General features: G+C 34.9%; 2 protein-coding genes across 3 annotated transcripts in view; one reads left to right on the top strand and one right to left on the bottom strand.

Annotated features, from left to right (window-relative positions):
- Positions 1-23407, top strand: LBR (lamin B receptor). Of its 2 annotated transcripts, none has more exons than XM_039341707.1 (14): positions 1-174; positions 2014-2191; positions 5422-5616; positions 10986-11069; positions 12133-12310; positions 12538-12734; positions 13864-13918; positions 15566-15760; positions 15903-16006; positions 16338-16463; positions 19321-19489; positions 20895-20975; positions 21100-21222; positions 21750-23407. In XM_039341707.1, the coding sequence occupies exons 2-14, from the start codon at positions 2027-2029 to the stop codon at positions 21908-21910; spliced, it is 1833 nt and encodes a 610-aa protein (XP_039197641.1). In that variant the 5' UTR covers positions 1-174; positions 2014-2026; the 3' UTR covers positions 21911-23407. The 2 variants fall into 2 exon arrangements, with proteins under 2 accessions (XP_039197641.1, XP_039197640.1); XM_039341706.1 differs by having other exon boundaries at positions 12130-12310.
- DNAH14 (dynein axonemal heavy chain 14) overlaps positions 22119-27994 on the bottom strand; it is a 210655-nt gene continuing 204779 nt past the window's right edge. Inside the window, exon 83 of the mRNA XM_039341573.1 lies at positions 22119-27277. Coding sequence (XP_039197507.1) covers positions 27074-27277 — 204 coding nt within the window. The 3' untranslated portion in view covers positions 22119-27073. The remainder of the gene's footprint in view (positions 27278-27994) is intronic.

The following is a 27994-nucleotide window of genomic DNA, read 5'->3' as shown; positions in this document are numbered from 1 at the left end:
GCAGGACGGGGGGGAGGGATTTGGAACGTCGCCGTGTCCTCCCGCCTGCAACCGTCGCTAAAAGCGGTTAGTTCGCGTTGCTGTTGAGCTTTGCGCTCACTTGTTGTCTCCGAGGACTCCCGCTCTCAGCGGAGGACTTTATAACCAACTACTAGGGAGGCTAGTAGCCACCAGGTGAGGGCGCGTACTTATTATTATGCGGGCCGGGACACACCCCTTCAGCGCCTTTCCCAAGGTGGGAGGGCACCGGGCGGTCGCCGCCTCCTTTGCCTCTTGCGGTTCCTTCCTTCCCTTTCTCCTCCATTTTCTTAGGCCTCGGTGGACTTAATGTAGTCGGCTTCGGGCTCTTTTCTCTTTCCGCGCCGTTCTTCTTGCTCCTTCCAACAGTTTCATTCCCGCTGATTTTAGTTTTCGCTCGAATTTAATCCTGGAAATTCAGTGAGCGAGCGTTTTTTAACGAAACCTTAGAATCGTTCCAGTGGGTGCCGCGAGGGGGCGCCGCCGAACCCGTTCAAAGGAATACCGTAGTATTCTCTGGGTGAGGTTGATGGCTCCCTTCAGAGGCGCGAAGAGCGCGAGGGTAGCAGGATAATAAAATGAAATAGTGCGAAGCAATTAGGGAGATAGTCCCATCAAAATTTATGCTCATTATGGAATTAATATGCTTGGGAAAGGTTCGCACGGGTCCTTTAAATGTAAATGTGTTTTATTGCGTCGCATGCATTCATTTAGTATTGTAATACCTTCGGATAGTGTTATTGCTTCAAACGAAAAGCAGATAAAAGACGATCTTTTACAAAGTTCATATTTCAAACAATCAAACTTTGAAGCACAGATCCTGAAGAAGTTGTCAGAACGGTTTCTGAAAGATAGTGGAATAGTAGAAGTTTTATGACAATTTTTAACTTGATCAATATCAATACCTCTAGTACAGTAAATAATCTGTAACAAATACATCTGAACAAACACATTGTTCAAAGTGACTTAATTACTATAAAATCCAATAATAAAACATTTTTATAATAAAACATGTCTCCAAAGAGGTGTGAAGTGGCATCAAAATAAAGGGAAAACTAGAGGTAATTTATAACGGACATCACAACTAGGAAAGTCACTTAGGTTTATTGAATATGGTATAGATGTGAGTAAGCATGATAACTTAGCTTTCACTTATTGTTTTGCAATAGTCGTAATTAAAATATGGCAGAATATAATAGGGATATGGGCCATTCTGTAAGAAGAGTATGAAATAATGTATGAAATTATAACAAAAATACTTTGTGTCTGTGAATGAATGTATCAGAATATAACAAAAATATATACTTTGTGTCTCTGAACACATATGTTGTGGAATTAAGAAAAAGAGGAAGGATATAGAGCTGGATCTTAAGTTGTACAGAAGTAAAGGTATAGCTATAATTAGAAATGAAAGGGCTAAAATATGAACTGGTGTCATGTAGAGTCTTGTTGAGTGCATATGCAAATGAATGTCCATAGGCTATCGATAGTTGTACTATATTTTCCAATGAATGCTGATAATAAAAGAACCAAAAATGATTTTGGAAAAAAACAAAATTTTAAATGCATCTGGTGGAGAAAGTTGTTCTGTCAGGTAACATTGATGGGTGGTAACAAGTCAAGAAGATACAGAATAAGTGACTAGATTATTCAGAGACTCAAGAATAAAACAGAATGGTGACTGATGAATATCTGCTTAGAAAAAGTTGTGTTTGTTTTGAACATACACACAGAGAAAAGGAGTAAATCAAAATGCATGATTGATTTTATAATTAAAGTGAAACTTTATCTCTGTTTTATTCCCCTCATTCAACTAGAGGAAATATTGATTTATTTATTTGCTTGATTTTTATGTGGCTTTTCTGTCCAAAATATAACTTTATTTTCCCAATCTACCAAACAGAAGTTAAGATAGAACTTAAGTGTCCACAGTTTTTAAGAGAGCAACTTAATGTATTACTCCATCCATACATATACTTTTTTTTTTTTTTTCAGAATTGGTTGAAAAATGCCCAGGAGAAAGTTTGCCGATGAAGAAGTGGTAATGGGCCGATGGCCTGGAAGTGTGTTATACTATGAAGTAAAAGTAATCAGTTATGATGAACATACACATCTTTATACAGTTAAATATGAAGATGGAACTGAACTTAATCTGAAAGAAAATGATATGAGGGTAAGCAAGGTTCAGAATCAGTAAATATATAAAATTTTGGTTAACTTTCTCATGAAGCTTTTGTCAATGATAACAATTTTGCATACATTTCCCAAAATAGTTTGTTTTATAATACTCCCAAAGCCGCTAAAAAGCTATAAAATACAATAAATATTGACAAATTTCTAGAATCAGTCCAACAGCAGTTGGTAGTTATAACCCTATGTGCAAGGAAGGAAGAGTTGTGGTGAACAAGCTTCTGTGATTGTTGCCTGCTGCCCAAATTTAAACTCATCAGAATTTCTCCTGCTAACACTAACTACATTCACTTTGTTCTAGGAAGTATTATTTCTTTAAAGTATCATGATGTTAAAAGTGTTCCTTTTTTGTGAAGCAAAGTGTGGGCAAGTTCTGATTCTATAGTTATTGTATTCTATCAATTTGTTCAAAGTCATGTATGATAGGAGTTCATCTCTATCTGAAAGATAATTGTTACTATACATAGGTTTTTGATTCTTGCAAAGTTTTAAAGCAACTTTTTTCCCCAAATGGACTAGACTCTGAATGTATATATGCTCATTTGTACCACAAAACTGATGAACTAAAGAATTTCACTTGGAAAGAAACCTTATGGCTACTTTTGCTTTTGAATTTATTTAGCAAGTCCAAGGAAAATAAATTTAATGTCCTAATCAGTTCTATTTTTGTATGTAAGAATTTTAGATATTCACTATAGGAAAACCTAGATTTAACATGTCTTTTAAAGTTAAATGTCTCTTAAATATCAAATAAGATGTTGGATTTGAAAATATATTTTGTATATGAGAGGAAATGAATGCTGAGTTTCTAAGCCTGGGAGCTTCAAAACTAGAACAATCACCCAACCTAATAGATTAGGCCAATCCACAAATCAGAGGATCTTCTGGAAATAATAAACAGATCAACCAACTAGGCCACGTACTACCAAATGTAGCAGCTATCCAGATCTGATAAGTTTTGTCTATGAAATCAAAGTTTCTTCAATTGAGGTTCATTAAATGAAGTGTATATTCACGTGTATCAGGTCTCTGTGGTTTAAGCAATGTAAATAAAATTTGAACTCATGGAATATATACATACAGATTACATATAAACATCCACACATACATTTAATTGTTCATGTATTGTACATCTACAAATAAGCTGATCCTATTTTTTAAAAAACAAAGTACTATGAAAAATGCTCCACCAATAGATAAAATCAAATTCAAAAATGTTCTACGTTTTCATAATTGGATTATTCATCAATTAGACAATGCATAACAAGAACAAAAAATCTCTGATTGCAACTATAACCTGAATTTGCCTGACCTTGTAAATCTTTTTTAAAAACAAAAAACCCTGTAATAATTTTTTTCCAAAGGGAAAGATAATGTAATATTTTCTAATTAACCAAATATATAATTTGCTCAGAAACAGCTAAATCCCACATCTTTTGAAATCCAGTCTTTAGAAACAACGGATTGAAACTAATCAAGGAGAGAAGCAACCTGGAATTAAGGAGAAACTTTCTAACAGTGAAAACAATTAACCAGTGGAACAGCTTGCCACCAGAAGTTGTGGGTGGTTCATCAATGGAGGTTTTTAAAAAGAGACTGGACAGCCATTTGTGTGAAATGGTTTAGGGTTTCCTGCTTAAGCAGGGGGTTGGACTAGATGACCTCCAAGGACCCTTCCAACTCTGATTCTATGATTCTGTAAGAGTCTCCTATTTGAGTAGAGGGGTTGACTAGATGACCTCCAAAGTCCCTTCCAGCTCTGTGATTCTGTGATTCTGTAATGGTTTTCTGCTTGACTTGACAGCTACTTGTCTCAAATTATTTGGGTCCCCTGCTTGAGTTGGGACCGGTTTTGTGGAGAGAGGTTTTTCCATGGACCGGAGGGGGCGTGGTTTTATGTGCTGCCTGCATCCCATGGATGGGGCTTTGCTTGTTTGTGTGACCTGGTTGCTGGCATGCTGCGGCCCGATACTGGTCCACAGGTTGAGGGTTGGGGACCCCTGAACTAGAAGACCTCCAAGGTCCCTTCCAACTCTAGTCTGATTGATTGATTGAAATTTTAAATACTCTGTATATAATTCAGCAGACTACTCATTTAAAAGCCAGAAGTTTTTCAATAATTTTGTCAATGTACAATTTAATAATAATTCAAAAATGGCATTAGGAAGAACATGACAAGACGAGCATAAGCTCAATTTGACCAAAATATTATTTAGGAATGAATATTGTTTATTTATATATCAAACTTCTTAACCATCCATCTCCCTCATAGATGACTATTGCTCCTGAAATATACAATCCTAGAAGTTATATTCATCTTAATGATATTAATTATGCCTTAGCAAATCAAAGATATCTTAAAGCCAGCTGGATAATTTGGGGCCAGTTATGCTGCCTCAGCCCAACCCACCTCATAGAATTGTTGCTGAGAAAATAGAAGGAAGGAGTTCACCGACTTGAGTTATTTATAAAAAATAAAACACATGGTGTGAAAATGTAGCTAAATTTACAGTATAATGGATGTATTAATTTGGATAAATTTTAAAATATCTTTATAATATAAAATCCTAAAAGTTTAATAAAATTAGTAAAACTCACAAATTCTATGTGTGTACATTATTCTGGTGCGACATTTGACACTAAAGGAAATAAATTAGATTTACCCCAAATTATATTTTATCTAGAATAAAAATTATATGACTGAATTTCATTCATTAGTAATTGTAATGAGGAAGTACAATTACTAACCATAACCAACATATCAGTGCCAAAAAGAAACATCTTGTATTCTAAAGAATCAACCTTTACTTCATCTGTATCACAAGATGATTTAAGTTGTATCATTAATAGTTCTAAAACTAAATTAAAAAGTAAAGGAGGCAATGGGCATCACTGGCAAGTATTATGTTGCCTTTAGGTGCTGAACAGTCTAATACAGTTCATATTAATTTTTGAATGTTATGATTAGATATGGATTTCCTACATACTTTTATAAATGGATATCAATTTTCACATATTATTAGAAATCATGTTTTCTGAATCAGTTGTTCCATTTTCCTATCTTTTTATTATATTAATGCTTTTAGATGATGTTTCTGGAACTTGAGTTATTTAAAATAATGTGCCGCTTTTTAATGAAAATATAGATATTAGTCATTAGTGCTAGCTAGTTAAGCTGTAATAAAATAACTAATTTTATTTGTTTTTTTCTAGTCTGTGTCATCTTTTCGATTTAGAAAAAGCAGCTCTTCCTCAGGTTCTCCATCAAGACGCAGTGGTAGCAGATCTAGATCAGGTTCTAGATCTCGCTCACCTGGTCGACCAGCAAAACACAAACGCCGTTCTTCCTCACGAAGCAGAGAACCAAAAAATGAAAATAATATTGGGGAACCTAATCTGACTCCTTTGGTATTTGATTTGATCTTACTTGACTCTTGTTATTGGGGGGGGGCAGTTGGTCTTACAAAGATGTATTCATATTTTCTTTACTATTGCTTTGAATTCATTTAGTTTTAATTAAATTGTTTATCAGTGTGAACTAAAAGCTTTGTTCATTAGCTATTTATATGTTGGTAAAACTTAGGAATTAGAATGAAGTAGGAGCTTTAAGTATACCTTTAAGAAGTAGGTATACTTTTCAAATCAAGATGAAATAATATAAGAGAACAATAATTTTATTAATCTGTTGTCAGTTAGTAAAACTTACTTGTTATAAAGTCACGCAACTTTAAGGATGCCTTAAAACTGCCTGATGACTCCTGGAATGGCTGGACTAGCATGGGTTAGAAGAGGTTAGTTCAGAAGTTTCCAGAACGTTCTATTCCTGAAATGATGGATTTTGACATACCTGTGAAAAAGTAATTTGTTGCAGTTCACTATTACCTGAAAAGTCCATCAAAGTAAGAAAAAGGTGATGGAGTTTAGTACAGCATGTTGCTGAACATCAAAGTATGTATTTATATTTCATTACATTTAGATATTGTTCAACTACGATTGACATTAATAAGTTAATATGGCTCAATAGTAGCTACCCTTCAGTTTAGGGCTTTTTGACTAAAGAATCTTCAAACGTTATTGCAGTAAAAGGATGGTAAATCAATGTTCTAATTTATATTAGAATGCTACATTAGATTAAGGCTAGAGAATGTTTAGCATTACTGAACTTTGTGACGGTAATAAAGATTTGATTAAGTATTATATAGTAACTTTCTCACAAATAGAAATCTTGGAGAAAAAGAAGGATTGTTTCTAAAGAACTCTAAAGGGAATGAATTCAAATATATTGGTAGAATAGCCACCTGACTTGTTGTATTTCCTCTTCTGAAAAGTGTTTAACTTGATTGATTGGTTGGGGCCTTATATTACCAAACAAGTGTTTGAATATGGCTAGAAACAGATAACGTTTAGATATTAAAAGACTATATTTAGAAAGATATGATTTATACTTAGAATGATGTATTTTTTCTATAAGATGGGAAAGAATGATGTATTGTTCTATAAGATGGGAAACATGAAAATAACAGGATGATTTTTAATAAGGGAAGCTTTTACTCACCTCAGTGTAACTACTGTTGAGAAAATCGTAATATATAAAGATATTTTGAACACTAAAGGGAAAACAAAATGGAAACAAGAGCTGGGAAAACAGGGTATTGGTCTAATAAGGTGACCATAATTGCAAATAAAAGTGAGTTATGAATTGGATAGAAAAGATGCTATAATTTAGAAGCAATGTTAGTAGATACAATATTAGAAAACTTTAATGAAGAAGAAACATATATTTAATGTTGTATGTATGTTATATGTATTAATAATAGAAAGAATTGCACTTGTTTAGTGTTTGAAAAGTGAAGAAACATCACTTGAAGAAGAAAGGATTAAGAAAATGTCAGAATGGGCAGAAACTAAGAGCGATATTGAAGAACAAAGAAAAGGAAGATATAGAATAATTTTAATATGTATTGTTAAGTAAAAAAATGAACCTAGACCACATGTTGTTTATTAAGCACTTATGATTTGTAAAAAATAGAAAATCAATAAAATTTTATATATAAAAAAGTATTTAACTAGCTGTATTTGCAGAAACATTGGTTGCATACCATATACTTCTTTCAGTCAGAAACATGCTTCTCCAGGGAACTGAATTGGACAGAACCTAGGCAGATCAGATGGCTTATCTCTCCATCACTTAGAATCAGTGGCAACTTGCTTCATCTGCGGTACTAAAATTGAGTTAGTCATATAATTCTGGCAAAGTTCTCCCTCTCTTAATTTGGAGCTTCTCTTTTCAAGTTTGGGGAGAATCAAAAAGTTAATTCTAGATTTCCATCTTGGTAGCAGAAAGCCTGGAAATTATCCATTTCCCCTTTTGGCTTTAGCATTACTGTTTAGTTCAAGGTGCAGAAGTCAGATTTACAGATAAGCAGCATACACGTGTCACAGGTTTTCAGCCTCCAAGTATTCTTCCCCAACCTTTATGATTATAGTAGCATTATTTTTCTGTTTCTTAAAAACAAATCCACTGGTTGTCTACTTAGCTTTCATATCCCACATTCCTTTTGTGATGTTTCTGCCTCCCTAATTCCTCCAGGCAGAAAGGAAGAAAGTGACTGACCTAGGACAGGGGTAGGCAACCTTGGCTCTTTTATGACTCGTGGACTTCAACTCCCAGAATTCCTGAGCCAGCATGGTTGCCTACCCCTGACCTAGGAGGAGATTGACAATTGACCAGATACAATTATCCAGTTCCAAAATGCTAGTTTTCTTTCTTCAAAATGAAACTTGAGTCATTAAGGTGGCTTAGGATTTTGTTTTCCTTTTTTGAGGTTTTTGGTGAAATAATATTTGAATGGATGTCCAGTTCTTTGTATCTATGCATTTTTCTGTTGAAGGTCTTTGATTTTCTCAGGTTCCCTTAATGAACACTCTCTTAACTTTCTTGGCATCCAGAGCAAGTTTATTAAGGATGGAAAAGATATTTCAAAACACTCAGATGACAGCTGGTCATCTGGTGATAGCTTTCTCAGAAAAGCTTCTGCAGGAGATAACAGCAGCTGTTTGCCAGGTTTTCATTCTGTACTTAAAACAGCTATTTGAGTTCATTCTTGTTGAGATCAGACATAGAATCAATAATTAGGGAAGGGCTGCAGTCCTCGGGCCGATTCTAGTTTACAGCTAGAGGTTATATGTCCTAGCCAGGAGACAATATAATTTAAGAATTAGAATGTCAATTGTATCATAGGTTGCCTTTGATCAGGGAAAAAAGTCTTTTCAGAGCATGTGAAACTTGAATTGAAAAGAAGTTGTGCTTCTATATTGGAGATAAATTCCTTGTGTATTTAACCACACTTGGCCAAATAAATTTATTCTATTCTGTTTTATTCTGCCCTGCTCTACTGAAAACCTCCAAGACATTTGCCTTTAGCCCTATTTGTTTCCAGACCTGAACTTCAGTTTTTGAAGGTTTCAAAACCATCTAGGCCAGGGGATGTCAAACTTGCAATGTCACATGATGTGTCGCAATGTATCGCGACTTTTTTTGCCATTGCCGGCCATGGGATGGGCGCAGTTTCGTTATGATGCATCCGGCCTGCGGGCCAGCAGTTTGACATCCCTGATCTAGGCAAATGTAGATTTCAACTGAAACTGCAAAAGACTCGATTATATGCCAGAGATTCCTACCAATTGTCTCCATGAGGAAGAGATGTACCATTAATGACAGCACCCTATTCTAGGAAGAGATTGGATGCCCTTATGCTATTGATACTAAACCACTTTGGATTCCTGGCATTGACTTCTAATTAGAGTAGCAGTGTATTTGGATATGTATCATTGCTCTTTGATACCCAGTACGATATTTTTATCTTATTAACCTTTTAATTGATCAAATTTCAACCAGAAATTTCCTTGTTTTGATTAGCAGAGATGGTTTACAGCACTGGTGTCAAAGCCGCAACGTCACATGACATGTCTCGACTTATCATGACTTTTTCCCCATTGCTTGCAATGGGTTGGGCACGGTTTTGATGTGACGCATCCAGCCCATAATCTAGCAATTGTGAATTCGGTAAAGAAACACTTAACTGTTTACAACATCAGCATACCAAATCAATAGACATACAGTATAGGTGGCTTGACTAGCCTCCTTACTTTCCACTTCTCTACTACTGAAAAAGGAAGTATGATTTATATTGAAGATTCATTTAAAATTGTAGTTCTGATTGCTTGTTGTTTGAAACAGGGTGATGGATTTTTTTTCCCCCATTAGGGAACAACAACAACAACAAAAAATCACCTTTTAATGGAGAAGGTGGACAGACCAGTCTTCTTTAGGATGCTCTGTTTAGACAAGGAGTATTTTTGATTGGACTAATACTCCCAAAAATCAGACATGAAGCAGTGGAGGGAAAACCTGAGTCTCATCTAAAATTTTAGCTAGATACTATACAGTATTGGGCAGAAACTTCAGAGCTCCAGAAATTAATCTTGGAAGAACTAATCAAGAGCAGGAAAACTCTCCTTAAGAAGGCTTTAAAAAGAGCACAAGAAACTCCATTTTGCCTGTTTGTTTTTTTCTGCCCGGAGAGCATGCCTTCTCAATCTGGTTCATGCCAGTCAAAGAAATGTTCCCAGAATTAGAGGAGGACTGAAGAATCAAAAGAAGGTAGTCATTTTATAAAATGCAGTGCTAGATCTGGATCAGGATTCTTTACTCTATAGCAGTGTTTCCCAAACTTGACAATTTTAAGGCATGTGGACTTCAACTCCCAGAATTCTGGGAGTTGAAGTCCTCATGCCTTAAAATTGTCAAGTTTGGGAAACACTGCTCTATAGATTGATTTGAGCTGGTTTGGTTTTGTATCTTAGTCTCCCTGCCTGTATTGTATGTGTGTCTGATGTGTACTTGGAAGATTTACAGCTGAAGTCTGAAGGAATCATAATAGTTTCTTGCCCTTTTCCATTGTCTTCAACACATTTAATTCTTTAACCTTAATAGACATGATAAAAGTCTTAAATATTTATTAAATATTATTAATATTTAAAATTGTACTATAAACATTACGTAATTCAGAGTATGTGCAATATCAGCAATCCAGGGCCCAAGCCATTTAGAGAATTTCAGAGCATTCTATTTCTCTCCAGATCAGGGGTCTTCAAACTTGTCCCTTTTATGACTTGTGGACTTCAACTCCCAGAATTCCTCAGCCAGCGTGCTCCATGCTGTTCTGAGAGTGGTTTGAAGTTTCTGGAAGTACATCCTCAGAAATGGAGTTGAATCAAAATGTTTTGGACATGTTTCTGATGAAATAGGTTTGTTTCAAGGTCAGAACATTCACAGAATGCTTCAAATTGCTTCTAGTTTTGAGGATTTACTTGCAGACATTGCAGGACCATTCCCCCCCCCCCCCAAAGCCTCTTGGTATCTTAAGACATTTTAAAACAAACTTAAAAGCTGTTATAGAAGATTTGGATTTTATGTTTCGCCAATAAATTGAATGTTAATTTGTATTTGTGCATATTAGTAATGTTACCAAACAAAGGGTAATTGGATTTATTATTAGGGCATTTTTTAATACTTTTATAATTTTTAGTAAAAAAAAAAAGCATAAAATAAAATTGCTGTATATGATTCAAATCTTTACTCATTGTCCATAAATCTGGTTTCTTTTCATGTCTATAATATTTATAATATATTTATAGAATATATATAACTACGAAGTTTAATTGTAACTATTAATAAAATAATTTCTTTAAAATACCTTGTTTCTTCAATCCAGAGGCTGCATGAAAATAATACCAATCAGTATAATGGAGATCCAGATATCACAGAAGTGAATTATTCTACTCATACTACTTTAGAGGTATGAAATAACATTTGACAAAAATACACAGTTTCAGTATTGTAAGGAACCCAATTTATTGTCTAAAGTTAATTTCTCTTCAGTCTTTTAGGGAGGAAGAGTATCCATTTAAAAATATTATGCAATAGGGAATGTAGGTTTTTTTCAAAAGAACAGACAACTGCATTATTAAAAGATTCTAAACTTATTGCATGTATAACTTGCTAAGAGATAGATATGTGTGCTGTGTGTGTACATGTGTATGTATGTACATATGTATGTATGTATTTATTATATTTGTGTGCCCCCATCTTGCCTAGAAAGGACTCTGTGTGACTTACAAACATTAAAACTGGTAAACACTAAAGTGATAAAACAAATAACAATAATAATGATCAATTTACAATTGAAAGTTGGGAGAAGGGAGCATGTAATACATGGGGAGAGATGGGGTCTTCTCTTAATCTGATAGTCTGATCTAGATTACTATTCTAGCAGAGGTAATTCTTCTGGCCCTTATGGAAGGTTGGGAAAGGATTTCATCTTGAGGGGTATGATGTTCCAATAGGCAGGAGCCATGGCAGAACTAGTTCTTCTGGACCTCACCAGCCTAAATTCCTTGACTGACAGGTCAATGTGCCCTTTCTGGTGGCAGGGTGAGCTAGGCTAGGGCCCATACCATGAAGGGCTTTAAAAGCAATCGCCAACAACTTAAATTGTACCCAGAAGCAAATTGGCAGCAGTGCAGCTCTTGGAATAGTGATGTAACATGGACAGCCCCCCCCCCAACCCGCAGGCCTCAAGAACTAATCTTGCTGCCACATTTTACACCAGTTTTAGCTTCCAAATACTCTTGAAGAGCAGGTCCATGTAGAGGGCATGAGATGACCAGGGCTTGAGTGGCTGAGTGCAGGGATTCCCGATCCAGGAAATGGACTATTGGAAATAATGGCTATAGATAGCCAACAACAAAAACTGATGAAGGCTTTGAGAGCAATAATACTTGACCTGAGGAAGGTTCTTTAGTATATACTAATGGATGATAGCAATCTGTTTTTCTCTCTATGCTGTTTCTGTGTAGCAGCAAAGAATTGAGTCTGAGCGAAGAAGAGAACGCATTCTGGAACGATATAATTTGCATGCTAGAAAGGAGGAGAAGAGAAGAGAGGAAATATATGTAGAAGAGAAAAATTTTGAAACACCAAAAAGTATTGGAAAAGTATGCCGGAAGACAAAAGAACTGGTATTTGGAGGAAAAATCGGTATGCTAACTTTGAAAGTCATACATTATAGTTGCATAACAGTCTGGAGCCTTTGATGCCCAACTGAAGTTTTAAACTTTCCATTCACATCAATAAAGAAAATGATTTCGAACATAAGAGTTTCTGGATACAGCTACTGTTTTAGTTGAAATCCGTTATCTTTCTTGCTGAAAAGCTTCCTTGGAACTGAATTGATTCTAATAATCGTATAACCTTTTTATTTTTAGGTGCTTTCTTTATGATATTTCTTCTGCCTGGAACTGTGTTCTACTTGTTGTTAATGTGCTCGCAGAAAGACCCCAGTCTTCTGAATTTTCCTCCTCCACTACCAGCTTTCCAAAATTTATGGGAGACAAGAGTTTTTGGTGTCTTTCTTCTTTGGTTCTTTCTCCAAGCCCTGTTTTTCTTATTGCCAATAGGAAAGGTAAAACTTCTAGAAGTAGAAATTTGATTTTTTTAAAATATAATTTATAAAACAGCATTCTAACTTCATAATTCTAAACTAGTATTTTTAAAATATCCTGTTTTATGTAGTATAAATGTTATTGCAACTCTCCCATTATAAAATGGTTACATGAGATGAAGAGAAGGGCTAATGTCTCAATTTCCAATGGTATATGTTGGTAGGGAGTTCTTGTTTTAATTTTGCCTTTCTTTTTTAATGAGCACTTTATATATTGCTTTTGTCACACATCTTCCTCCAGGGCAATGATTGCTCTTGTGATATATTGAATAGAATTCTACAAATCATCCAATGTATAGAATGGGTCTGTCAGGGATTTTGAACTAGCTGAAGGAAAGGGGAGTTGGCAAAGGTAGCTTTTATGCTTTTTCAGAAAATTCTGGTTGATATTCTATTTGGGGACACTCCTGTAGAATAAAACTTCTAGATTCAAGGGATTGGATGCTAAACAAAATGCCATCCTTCCTTCCAATAACACATTGTAATGGATACAATAGTTCTAATCTTTTTCCAGATGGTCTTTATGACCAAGTGGAAAGATCTAGTGCTTGACTTACAACATTTGTTTAGGAACTGTTCGAAGGTACAACAGCACTGAAAAAGTGATTTGTGACCTTTTTTTCACAAATACAACCATTGCAGCATCCCCATGATCAAAATTCAGGTGCTTGGCAACTGACATGACAGTTGCACTGTCCCAGGGTAATGTGATCACCGTCTGCAATCTTCCCAGCCAACGTCTGATAGCAAAGTCAGTGTGGGAAGCCAGATTTGTTTAATAACTGCATGGTTCATTTAACGACTGCAGTGATTTGTTAAATGTGGCAGAATGGTTGTAAAAGAGGCACAGCTCCCTTGACAACTGCCTTAGCAATAAAAATTGTCATAATTTGAGGACTATGTATGGTTATTTTTTGTTTTACTCCCTCATATTGGTGAAAGCTTGTACTTCATAGTACTGTTCAGAATTCTGCTTCCTATATCTCAGGTGGGGGAGTGAAGAGGTGTTAAAAATCTTATTATTTCTTTTACTATTACACCACCTATGAAAATGTGAATATTTTAGGTGAAAATATCTTTTTCTTTTCAGATTGTAGAAGGGGTACCTCTTTGGAATGGAACTAGGCTGGAGTATAGAATAAATGGTAAATACGTATTTACAGTTTCTTTGGAATTTGCTAATCTGATGTAGTTACAATCAATAACTATATTTCAGTTACATATTGCAATTTTTACTCTCAAGCTCCTGATCTCAACTCAGAGTTCTTGTATTAAATGACAAAGCCCCCGTCTTGCTTAAGATAATGGTATCTTAATAAATTTAACTATCACGCACATTAAATGAATTAAGCCATACCTTGAGAAGGGTTAATGCTTTTTAGTAAATTTGTTCATCTGAAAAGGTGCTATCAGAATATCTTAACAGAATATTCCCATGTTTTACTACTCATATCTAAAATCATCTTCAATTTTGTTCTGAGTTTTCTCCCATGCTGAGGTATAACAAATGGTTATTCAGGGATGAGCCTTTTCAGTTAATAATCTCTTAATTCTGAAATGATATCCCTGATGAAATATGTGTGGCTATCTTCGTTGCTTTTTGATGGCAGGCAGGTATGTTTTTAATCTTCCATTTATTTTAATTCATCAATGAATAAATTACACGTCACTGTTAAAAAGTTAACTATTGTGACTATTGGCACTTGCGCTACTTCTGCTCAACAACTTTAACATTGATTCCCAGTGGAGAAGCAAATGACTTGCTGAATGTCCAGACATAGGAGGACATATAAATAACCCCACACAAAAGGTGCCAGGCTTTGAACTACCACACCAGTAATGGACAATCCTGAATAGAATTTGCACGTCACACGTTCTCTCTTCCAGGGCTCAATGGAGCACAGTATCCTCTCCTCAGTGTGTATACCGGTCCAGGGTCTGATTTTTCTCATATAAACAATATTGCACTTAAATTGGTTAGATGGCCTTAACATTGGTATCTGAATATATATCTTTTTAACATTCATATTTTATTGCACTTTTTTTAATCTAGCTAGGTGAAATGTTAATATGTATTGCAAGTCCATGCATGACATGCCGTATGCTAAATAAATAGATAAATTGTGGCTATTGATTTTATTATTTATCACATTATTTTCTGATGTTAGTGAGCTATAACATAAAATCTAATTTAAAAGATGGTACTCAAACTGTAATTAATTTTAAAAATATTTTATTTCTTTCCTGCAACTGCAGAATGAATAATCTGTATTCAGTCACAGAGGGCACATTAATATGCATTGATAGTGGTGGGAGTGTCTAGGATGTTTCTGGTAGGCTGGAATACATCCTGCCATGTTAATCGTTTGTCTCTGATTTAAGTGAGAAATGGCTGAGTCCTATTGCTTGAGTCTTGTTTGGGGATTTGATTTGTACAGGCCCTGTTTCAGCTTGTTTACTGTAGTCATAGTCACAACTGAGATAGACAATGGCTGTTTTTTGGACATCTTACTTGAACTGAGATGTATGAGCAACCGTGCTTCTTCATTTCTCTAGCCATGCATATTTTATTTCTCTAGCTAAGTTACAAAGAATCATGCCATTTCACATATGACGCTATGCCACAGATGGGCAATGGACTGCATACAGTCCCAAGCAGATTTTGGAAATGATCTGATTCCCCCACATCAAAATTGCAGTAGAAAATTTGGTGCCAAGTTACTAGATCATAGTACCTGTCGTACTTTTTTTGAAAATGTGTTTCTCATTTGTTGTTTCTTTTCTATTTTAAGGAATCTACGCTTTTATCCTAACAGCTATAGCTGTGGGAATTTCTCTATATTTTGAAATGGAGCTTTATTATTTATATGACCACTTCCTGCAATTTGCTATCTGTGCTACAATTTTTAGTTTATTATTGAGCATTTATCTCTATGCCCATTCTATGAAAGCACCTGAGCAAGAATTATCCCCTGGAGGAAATTCTGGTAAGTGAAAATAATATTGGAAAATAATATTTCAGAATACAATAACTCCAATTATTTATGTTATTCCTCTGTTGTTTTATAATATATTATGGGGTTATTGGTAGAAAATTCATAAGAACCATATATATGTTCTTATTTGTAGGGAATATCTTTTATGATTTTTTTATGGGACATGAATTAAATCCGCGCATTGGAAATTTTGATTTGAAATACTTCTGTGAATTACGACCAGGGCTAATTGGTTGGGTGAGTATTAATCTCTTGTTGCACATTCTGCAATAATAAGTAAAATAAATAATGAGATAAGGAAGAAATGGCAAAATCAGAGGAAAATATATTATGGCAGCATTATAGCTGCAATAAAGATGAAAATGTATAATTTTGGAAGTTATTTAGAAGTTTTTCTAGATAAGCTAATTGCAAATGGACATGTACTATAATACATAATATTGTACTGAAGAGGAGGATGCCATTTGAAATATTTTATTCAGCTTACATTATACAATATTGGCTGAATTAGATCATTGTAGACATTTAAGCATAAAAATGGGTAACACACAATTTAATTTTTCCAAAGGCTGTTATTAACTTGGCCATGCTTTTCACCGAGATGAAAGTGCAAGATCGGAACATGCCCTCTCTGTCAATGATACTTGTTAATAGTTTCCAGCTCATCTACGTGGTGGATGCCCTTTGGAATGAGGTAACTAGCAATTTATAGTTCTTAAATGAATTACTGTTAATTTTTTAAAAAAACTGTAGTTGTAAGGTTTACATATCTTTCCTCCAAAAACCCAAGATGATATACAAGCTTGTAAAGTAGAGAGTGATTAATGTAGAACAGTGGTTCTCAATCTTTTTAATGCCGCGACCCCCAACCGGTCGTAAGTCGAGGACTACTCAACTGGTGCAGCACCGTTTGCAGAATGGGACTTTTGGCGGGCTCAGCAGGGCAGAGACAGCCTGGACAATTCCTATTGGCTTTTGAAAGCCAATAGAATTAGACTCTATTCAAGAGAGTCTATTCTATTGGCTTTCAAAAGCCAATAGAATAAAAGGGAGTAGCACAGCTAAGGAAAAGAGGAAAAAAATGGCGGACTGCATTGTTTGGCGACCCCCGTGAAATGGTCGTTCGACCCCAAATGAGGTCCCGACCCACAGGTTGAGAACCACTGATGTAGAATCTTTCAACAAACTTCCATAGGTGAACATGGGGTTCAATTTCATCTTCCTTATTGTGGTCCAACCATTTAACTGCTACTCCAGGGGAATGAGCTGAAGCAGTGGCAGCACTACGTAAGCCTGTGGGAGTGATAGCTAGAGCTGCACAGCTGTCAGGGTTCAGTAGAAGCGCCAGGATTGGCACGTGCAGCTACAGCTGATTGGCCCTTCTGCAGGGCTATGGGGGCTGGGCAGGAGCCCAGGATCAGTGTGCACTTTTGCAGGGCTGCAGGGTCGAGACAGAAGCCCCAAGATCGGTGCTTCTGGCATGCATGGAAGAGAAAAGGAGGGGGAGAGAAGAGGCTATAAAAGGAGAAGGTTTTGGCAGGAGAGGGAGAGGAAAGAGAGATGGAGAAGCAGAGAAATGCAGCCTTGAGAGGAATCAGCTGGAGGTGCACAGAAGAGAAAAGGGAGAGAAGAGAGGATATAAAAGGGAAGAGAAAAGAGGATATAAAAGAAGGAGGGGAGAGAAAGGTTATAAAAGAAGGGAGAGAAGAGGATATAAAAGAAGGAGGGGAGAGAAAGGTTATAAAAGAAGGGAGAGAAGAGGATATAAAAAGGAGGGGAGAGGATATGAAAAAGGGGGAAGAGCAGAGGATATAAAAGGGGAGAGAAAGGATATAAAAGGAGAGAGAATATAAAAGAAGAGAGAAGAGGATATAAAAGAAGGAGAGGGGAGAAAAGAGAGGATATAAAAGAGGAAGGAGAGAAGAGGGTATAAAAGGAGGAGTGAATCTGGTTTCTCCATTGACTTTGTTTGTCAGAAGGTTGCCAAAGGGGAGCACATGATCCTGGGACACTGTGACCATTATAAATATGAATCAGTTGCCAAGCATCCAAATGTAGATTGACCCTGGGGATTCTGCAATGGTCATAAGTGTGAAAAATAGTCACAAGTCACTTTTTTCAATGCTGTAGTAACTTCATACAGTCACTAAGCGAACTGTTATAAGTTGAGGACTACCTGTACTTTATCACTTTTTCCCTTTTATTGGTCAAGTTTTTGACACCTTGCTTAGGCGACTGTTGGTATTCAAATATTGCCATATCCTAAAAGTAGTACTGTGAAAAGGTTGACAAGCCCTGTACTAGATGACCTCCAAGGTCCCTTCCAACTCTATTATTGTTGTTGTGTTTTGAGATTGCATTGCTGAAATTCATAGGCAAGTGAATAATAATGGCAGGGTTTTTGTTTTAGGGAGGGAAAGTTTTATTTTCAGTTTGGAATTGTTTTTGTTTTTAAATGGGTGTGAATGAGAGCACAAGCCTCTATGAGTTAATCCAGAGGTCACCAACCTTTTCATTCTGGCAGCCCAGAGGGAAAGGGAGCAGCTGGGAAATTTGTACAAGTGCGTGGGCACGCACACGGAAACAGGGCTGTGTGCACCTGCACAGTGCTAGCAGCCCTGTTTGTGTAGGCATGCAGGTGTTAGCCACTGCCACTAGGCCCACACACATGCATAAACATGCACAAACCCGCACGGCACTAGCGACTGTGTAGGTGTGCAGGAGCAAACAGGGCCGTGGGCACTAGTGTGAGTGGAAGTGAGTGCATGCACACACATGAGTGCATTGGCCAGCCTGTCCTGAGGCCCAGTGGCCATTAGGTCCCATAGGTTGGGGACCCCTGAATTAATCCATTTCCATTCCCACACTGACATATGCACACTAATGCTGAAACCAGGCAGAATGGCTGAATTTCAATAGCATCATTTTGAAATCACATTTGTGAAAACAATGATGGGAGTAAGAGTTTACGGCTTCTAAGAGATGAATGTTTACCATTCTTCCTTTTATCTCCTTCATAACCCAGAACCATTTGAAAAGGGATATTTTCTCCTCTACCCTTTTGGAGACTTGCCTTCATCATTGGAAAGCTGTCCAATTGCTGATTTTGTTGAGGAGGTTTAAAAATGTTACTTTCCACCCATCTCAAAAATAATCAAAACTTGCTGAAATATCTGTTTCATTGCTACTTAGCTCAATTTTGTCTCAAATTTCTATACTAAGTTCTCTGGCTACACTATTAGAATAAGTTGATTCTACAAGAAAAGGCTATAATATTTTATCTTTTAAAAGTTACTTGATCAAAATGTTATTTTGCCTTAGATACATAAATTGTAGAAGAGACAGTTATTTTGTAGAGTATAATTTAAATGAAAGTAATGTATTTAGAGAAGTGTGAACTCAGAATTCATCAGCAATAAAAGGTATCCTTGCAAAAGGTGTTGTGTAATGGGGCTTGCATTTAAAGAAGCAAAGATGGTAATAATGTAACTATTTTGAAAGTTTCTTATCTAACTACTAATTAATTGAATATTCTTTTGTTAATATTTTAGGAAGCAATTTTAACGACAATGGACATCACAAATGAAGGGTTTGGATTCATGCTAGCATTTGGAGACTTAGTGTGGGTTCCCTTTCTCTACAGTTTACAAGCATTCTATTTAGTGAATCATCCAAATGAGATTTCGTGGCCTGCAGCTTCTGCAATTGTGACTCTAAATAGTAAGTTATGATAGGAATGTATTATTTTGCATTACTGCATAGCGCAGCACAAAAGATTTCAGCTGAAGATTTCTCCCCATTCAGTACTGAGCAAGAAATGGAATAATTGTAATAATACTATACAGTCAAATGGTCAACAAGAGATGAGATAATATGAGATTGAGGGAATTGTGAACTTCCAGATGATGATATATCCAAATTCTACCTATCTCAGTTGTCAATTATTATGAAAGTTATAATCCAACAATAATAAAAGTCCACCCTTAATTTTTTTTCTAAATTCTGTGATTACCATATTCCTATTTTTAAGGATTGTTTAGATTGATGGTAAAATATTATCACTAGTAGTATAACATTTGTCATAATTAACTTGGAAGTATACTCAATCCTACATGGGAATATAATTGACATAGTACAATAAAGTATGTAGAAAGATTCAAGTATCCCATTATTCAGATTTTAACTTTTATATTTTAATACTTTTTTCATTCACTTCATCTTTTATGGTGTAGAATTGTAATAGAAATTGTCACTTTCTGCAGCTCCCATTATCCTCCAAATATTTCTCAACAAGTCCCAAAGGTGCTTTTTCATGAGGCAACTAGACTTTCTTGTTTTTATTTGAAGACGTTTCGCTTCTCATCCAAGAAACGTCTTGGAACTGTTGAAAGTACTGTGTGGTAGATTGGAGATAGAACAGCCCTCTGTCAATAGAGGGGGGAGGGTTATGACATCATCTATCTCCAGTCTACAACACAATCCTTTCAACAGTTCCAAGAAGGCTCCACACCCATTTGCACTACTCGGGTGACCCTGACATCACAGATAAACCTCCAAGTGGCCTCAGCGACTCTAAAAGAATGCAAATGAGCAGCTGTCTGCGGGGAATATAAATTCTTCCATTTCCCACCATCCAGTCAGAGTTGAAGAAGTTTCGTGGATGAGAAACGAAATATCTTCAAAGAAAAACAAGAAAGTCCAGTTGCCTTTGAAAAAGCATCTTTGGGACAACTATGACTGGATGACTGAGAATCTCCATAGACACATCTCAACAAGGAAAGGGAACAGATGGAGAGGGGAGGGGAGGGAAGGAAAAAGAAAAAGGAAAGGAAGAAGGGAAGGGAAGAAAACACAACAAAGGGGGATCAGCTGTATGGAAACCCAATATGGATTCCATCTTTTGCATAAGTTAAGAAATGTGCATGTGTTACCTGCTAGGATATGGTATAGGACATTGATAATGTATTAGTAATAAGTCTTGGTTTGCTAAAGACTGAATTTAGTGATAATAAAATTGAAAAATATGTGCATCCATATAAATGTTACCCTTATCATTATTATGAAATGATAACAAATAATAAAATATTTTTTCTATGTTATAATCGGTACTCTTTTTTTCCTCAAGTTGTTGGGTATTACATTTTTCGTGCTGCCAACACACAAAAGAATTTATTTAGAAGAAATCCAAAGGATTCAAAACTTGCTCGTAAGTAATGTTTAGACTACTAGTTTCATACCAGTAGTCCACATAATATTTATACATAGGAATATTTTCTATTGCATTCTATTATATACATATACATATATATATATATATGTCTATTATGCAGATTTCAATGTTATTCCTACTGCAACGGGAAAAAACCTCCTTGTGTCTGGCTGGTGGGGCTTTGTGCGTCATCCTAATTATTTAGGTGATATCATTATGGCTCTGGCTTGGTCCCTACCTTGTGGTAAGTTAATAAAATAATTTTATCTTACACTTTTCCTGTTTCTTTTGCATGCCTGTTTTGTTGGTAGAGTGATATTTACTGACTGTAATACATGTTTCTCATTGCCAAAGATTTATATGTGATAAAATGCTTGAAAGTAAAAGAATTTTCACAGAAGGAGAATATAATTAAAAAATAATGAGATATAACATAGACAATGATGTGATTGTCTTTCATGGCAGTATTCCTTTGCTATATTTTTATTAAATATATAAAAAATATATATGTTTGAATACATTTGTAATGATTCAAAGCTTCAATATTTTTTTAAAAAAATAATAAAACCCACATTAATAATTTATACTTAATTATTTAATTAACTAGTTTTTAATTAAAATTACAATTAAAATATTTAAATATTTCACATTACATATATATATATATATATATATATATATATATATATATATATATATTTGCACTTATAATAACATTATGACTGATGGGTTGAGGAAAAAGTAATGACATTTTCTCTATATTTTTTATAGGATTCAACCACATTTTACCATTTTTCTATGTCATATATTTTACTGGTTTGCTTATACACCGAGAAGCCCGTGATGAACATCAGTGTAAGAAAAAATATGGTTTGGCATGGGAAAAATACTGCCAACGTGTACCATACCGCATATTTCCATACATCTATTGAGCAACATCCTGATACAAGATACAGAATTTTGGCAATGAAACCTTTGGTGTAGACATCATACCTCCTGCCTTGGCACTTGGAATATATAATAATTGTACTGGATGTTCTAAAAGATACATTTAGATAGTGCATTTGCACATTTTTTTACCAGCCATCTAATTGATGAAGCCTTATAACTTTTTAACCACTTGTCATTTTAAGTGACATATTTTTTTTATTAAGAAACAGTAAACTAGTTGTATAGTGCATGAAAAGTATTAAGTAATTTGTATGCTTTATGAACTGGTTATCTGATGAGTAATGTTCATTTTCTGTCCTGTAAGAAAGAAAACCAAATTTGGGACTTAATTACCAACATTTTCTTTCTCTATAATTTTGTTTTGTATTTTTAGCCTTGGTCAAAAAACATCGTATAAAAAATTAAAAGCATACTAAGATCCAGTGGAAAGCGACTTTTACTATGTTCGTGCTTCCTAATTATATTTGTTCTCACTCAGACCTGATTCCCTTGAGGCAGAAAGATAGAGTTTAGAGTTATAATACATGACTCTTCTGCCATATAAAAACAGGCTCCCATTTAAGTTCTGAACAACATATATGTGGAATTTTTTAGTTGAGTATTGTACACAGTACAGTTGTAAAGGGATATATAAAATTTCCCATAAGCTCTCATGGAATGTCTCAGGTTTGAAAATATTAGTAATAAAAAACATTAGAGCTTTATTTAGTGGTAATAAAAAGTAGTGCAAGATGTGAAATATTGTACAAACTGCAGCTTTCCTTTATAACATTGAGTTTGTTTTATAATATTTGGCTGTAAAATGGAATTGTTTTTCAAAGTTTGATTTTTTTTAATTATAACCATTTGCATATTTTTGAAAAAATGTAAAGTATTGTATTATTGTGAAACAGTTCAAGAGCTGATGATTTCATTTAAATATGGTGATGCATTATGAAAAAAAGAAAACTTCAAATTTTACAACTTGGCATTACTACCTCAAAGTAGGTTATTTTGCCTTTTTATATTGTTACGTATAGAAAAAAAATGCCAATATTCAAATTGCTTTTTAAATTAGCTTTTTAATAAAAAGTGGAAATTAAAATCAACTATATATGCACTAATGCATTTTTTATATTTTTGTATTCATATCTTTTAACTATAGCTATGGAGTTTTACTCATTCATAGCTTTAACAATAGTAATTATTGAAATGGCTGTAATTGACAGAACAATTGCTATTTTAATATATAAAGTTTGAAGGCAGAGGTATTGAAATAATTTTTTCAAACCTTGAATTTCATAATTTTATAGCAGGTAGAAAAAGTACTCATTTAATATCTGTGTAAAACACATATTTTGTATATATGTATATGTAGCATATTCTTTATAACATTTGCTTTTAGTTTTAATATAGCTTATACTACTTTGAAAATATTGTGCAGCAATAATTACTGTGAAATATTATACAATATAGCAGACTCTCTTTTCTTCCTCTTCCCTCTACTATATTTTATCTATCTACTAGCTTTTGCTGGACATTGCGTGCCTTTATGAAAAATGTGAATTCAGTCTATTTAACCTAAATGTTTGCCAAGTTTTGAAATAGAAAGACCCTATCACATTTGAGTAGCATTTGGTAATCTTTATTCCTTATATATTCATAAGAGCTGTTTTAGTTCTGAACAAAACCATTTTTAAATTAGATTATAGTAATTAAATAGGGGGCTTGGGGGCAATAACTATTCCAAAAATGATAATGGCATTTTTTAATTCTGTGATGATTATGCTCCCACCCCTAAACACTCTCCAAAACTTTTGAGCTACATTTTACATCTTTCTGTTGGCCAGATTGACTAGGTTTGATGAAGGCTGTGGCCCTGAACACTTTTAACAAGGCTGGTTATCTATGAGCAATAGGTAGTATAGACAGTCCATGATTTTCAGGTATTCTACATAAACTTTCTGAAGGAAGGCTTTTTAAAGATAAATATATTGCCCCGGGAATTAAAATAAACATCAGTTTGTCATGATTATTTTTCCTTTTACACCTAGAATGTACTTAGCTTTCACTTCATAATTAAAAATTAGTCCAAAAATTGTTTGATGCAGGAAGAATTATTTATTAAGAATCTTGCATCCCTTTCTTGACAGACTTCTAATATTTATTTGTTAATTAAATGGATGTTTACTGTTCTTTTTTATCAAATATTTTCAACAGAAACTAAATTATGACCAAGTTTGGTTATATTCATGTTGGCTTGATAGTGATATTCTCCTTTCATACTCTTCATTGAAATCAATTAAGAATGTGTTTCCTGTGCTCCTTCCTACTTTATCTTAAGTGGACAAAAATAGATATCTACAATCTTCTTAGTTAGACTTGACACATACTCCCCAGTTCCTTTAGTGAAGAAACACATTGTTTTGTTTAGCAAATTAGATTAAGTGTATTGGCAAAAATTTGCTTGTACACAAGTTAGAAGTATCCACAAGGGAATGAATTACCCTGGATATATTTTTTTTAGCCAACTGACTATTTCTACATTTTCAAGAGTTGGACAGTGTAGTCTCTTTTATGTGAAATTTCAGCCAAGTTAAAGTGAATAAAAATAACTGCTTTCCCTTAATTTTTTTCCCTCCCCTTGCATACTTCTGTGACATGTACTTCACAGAATGCCACTTAAAGCCTACAATTTGGTATATGTCTTCTGGAGTGACATTCTTTTGAGATGGAGTAGCTAGCAATTCTTCTCAAGAGTTGCATCAGGATGGGATATTAGGAAGATAGTTTTCAAGGGAGATGTAGGTCATTTGGAGAAAATAACTACCTTGCCAAGATCACCACATCTTCATTTTTTGCCCAATTTTTAAGGCATAGAATCCAGTGGCCATGTTTTCCTCCGTTAAGAAATAGGTGAAGAAAACTATGGTATGGTCTTACAAAATTTAAAACTTTAAAATTTCTCTAGTGAAATGAACTATGGACCAAACTATAATTTGCAAATATTTGAAAACATTCAACTATTTCAAATTATGATTTTAAGTAATAAAACTGCTTAATAAGGGAAAAAAGGTTGCTAAAATTGTATTCTTTCCTAGAAAGTTTAAGTCAATACGAAAGAAGATAGGTATCATATCTTGGAAGGGCAGTCTATTCCGTAGGAATTTCTCAGTTTCTCAGGATTTGGCTTTGAAATCTGAAATGAAAAACTGGAAAATCTCAAAGATGTAATGGGTTGAGGGAGCAACAATTGTTTATTAAGGCAAATCTCAGTTGAGCCAAATTAGCTTGAGCAGCATAATAGACAAGGTTGCATGCATAGCCTTGCGACCATCTCATTAAGAAAATAAATGTTTAAGCTAGTTTGCAAAACAGATTTCTACCATCCCTACAGTGTTAGCTCTCCCATCTCAGAAGATCTCCAATGTAAGAACTGAATGTGATAAAAATTATTGGCTGACTGTTCAGTGTCAAAGGGTTCATTGCATAATTCAATATCACTCAACATTCCTGAAGTTGTAATGCTGCGTTCCTTTTTCAATAGCACAAAAAGATACCTGTTTACAAAAGGTGTGAAAAAGGCTTTTTGCAGATAACAGTAAAAAGAGAAAAAAAACTGGATGGATCTGCTTATAGGAATTTATGTTAGGATGGTAATAATAGAAATCTGGCAGTTATCTTGAAACTCCAATATTCATAAAATCATGGATGGTATCTATAGTGCCAGGGAAATCTAGACAGAAGGATATTTTAGATTCCTTTTTGTGAACTTAGAAATTTTTCTGCTTGGCAGGAACCATAATGAGTTACCAAAAATAAGTCATGCTAGACTAGGACATTGGAATGGGAATTACTGTTGTTTTGCTTTCCTCAATATCTCACTTGGGAGCAATACAATTATCCTGTTAGCCTGCAGAATTAAGAGAGAGAATAAAATCAACTAGTGTGAGTACATAACTTAAGGGATGATTACCTAGAATCACTTGAAAAAGCAATGACATTCTTCTCTCAGTGTTGGAGAAGATTCCTGAGAATATAATGGACAGCCAAGAACAAACCAACGGATATCAAAATCAACCCACAGTTCTCACTCAGGTACAAGTGGCCAGGCTCAAATTGTCCTTCTCTGGATACAATCTCTAGCTCTCTAGAGAAGGCTTTAATGCTGGGAAAGACGGAAGGAAAAAAGACCACCAGCAGCAGGGTGGATGGATTCAGTTAAAGTGGTGGTGGTGCTTTGTTGGGAAACCTGAAAGATTAGGGACATAATTGACATGAATAATATGTTTTTGCTAAGAAACAGCACTGTCAATCATAGAATTTGGCAAAACCATGATTTACAAATTATAACACTAGCTAAGCCAAAATTAAACCCCCAGACTTAAACTATTTAGAATCTATAGCCAGCATGACCTTTTGTGAGAACTTTGGAAACTGAAGCACACATTTTAAAAATACCAGAGAAAAGGTTTATTAGGCTGAAATAGGAACAGGTATAAAATTATATGTATTAGGATAGCAATCCTAATTTTTGGATTTGCAGGAATATATGGAATTTTGAAAACATACAAGTCCTGATATAAAATTATTCCTAGCAGCTTATCCATTCATTTACTAAAATAGTAGTCATGGGAAATCAATTTGGAAGCACAAATGTACCAGAGAATTATCTGTCACCTGCTTTTAACCTTGCTTAAATTTTACATTATTCCAGGCGCTATCCAGATCCACCAGGGTGCAGCCATCCATCATTATTAGGGTTATTGAACCTATTTGGGATGCAGAAGATTCTTAGAAATAAAAATTTCTAGACAAAATGCCAGTAATTTAAAAAAAAAATTTTTCAAAAACTAGCTGGATTTAAGAGCCCTTGAGTGCAAAAGGAGAGGCCTCTAGGCACATTACCAGAGGCAATGTATAATCCAGAGGCTAGATTTATCATGTGCCATCTTTGATCACTGCCTATTCTCATGTAATTTATAATGATTGACTAAAGGCAAAAAACAAAACCATAATATAAATTTGAATTTGCACATATTGCATGGGAAACAACTTTATTATTAATCTAAAACATTAAACAATTAAAACTAGGTTGTATCTGATCCTAGACTGAAACAGTGAAGTATTCATTTCAAATGAGGGACAATAATATTTTTTATTTCTTAATCATCCAGTTGGCATAACAGTGCAACTCCTCTCATTATCCAGTGGCTAGGAGTTACCAGACTTGGCAGATTAACTGCAGTTATAAAATTTATAGATGCACCCGTAGAAGACAGCATTCCTGTTCTTTGAGGTGTCTTGTATAAAGGACATTCATATAAGAGCCGGCCTTCTTCATCACAGTGACTTGGCCAAAAGGTTATCTAAAAATAATTAAATTAAAACATTAATAAGTGCAATTTCTACATATTAAATAAGTTGTATGCCTGAGGACCAGTAAAGAATCTGGGACCAGCACGTGTTGTTATAATAAAGGAACAATTTAAATACATAGTGCTCATTGAGAGGTGGGGCTCAAATTTTAGGTCTTTGCAAGAACTTTGTTTGGACAACCTGTAAATCAGTTGATGCTCCATCACAAATATATTTTAAAAAGCAATTGTTATACCAAGTATAATTCTTCCAAAACACAGAATAGTATAAAACATAAAAATATTAGGTCCAACACAGCATGGCATCAAATAGTCATTCACACCTTAGTAATATCACAATGGATGTCTGTCATGTACTCTACATGAGACTGCTCTCAAAATATTCAGAAGCTATAGCTAGTTCCGAATATGGCAGCATGGAGAGTGCCAAATGCCTATGTGACCACACTGTTCCATGAGATGCAGTGGTTATGGATAAGCTTCTCAGCAATCCAAGATGATGTTTATCATTTATAAAGCTCTTTATGGGATAGCACTGTTTCTGGCTGCTTCTGTCCATCTATGATTTGGCAGAATAGAGATGTTACAAGTCCCAATAATGAACAGGGCCCAGAAAGAGTGCCTTTTTTTAAATTGCAGGGCCTGACCTGGAATAATGTCCCCTCCAGAAATCCAGAAGCTATTGTAAATGTGGATAGTCTCCTAGAC

The sequence above is a fragment of the Crotalus tigris genome, unplaced genomic scaffold (genome assembly GCF_016545835.1).
Source record: "Crotalus tigris isolate CLP2741 ecotype Arizona unplaced genomic scaffold, ASM1654583v1 scf7180000017771.5222438, whole genome shotgun sequence".
Classification (NCBI taxonomy): Eukaryota; Metazoa; Chordata; class Lepidosauria; order Squamata; family Viperidae; genus Crotalus; species Crotalus tigris.
This window is presented reverse-complemented; position numbering and strand designations above follow the sequence as displayed.

What these genes read in the sequence shown, in the direction of transcription:
- LBR (XM_039341706.1), top strand. Translation starts at nt 2,027, where the DNA reads ATGCCCAGGAGAAAGTTTGCCGATGAAGAAGTGGTAATGGGCCGATGG. An exon ending in TGAAAGAAAATGATATGAGG is followed by an intron (nt 2,192 to 5,421) that starts GTAAGCAAGGTT and finishes GTTTTTTTCTAG; the next exon opens with TCTGTGTCATCTTTTCGATT. An exon ending in AAAGGATTCAAAACTTGCTC is followed by an intron (nt 20,976 to 21,099) that starts GTAAGTAATGTT and finishes TCTATTATGCAG; the next exon opens with ATTTCAATGTTATTCCTACT.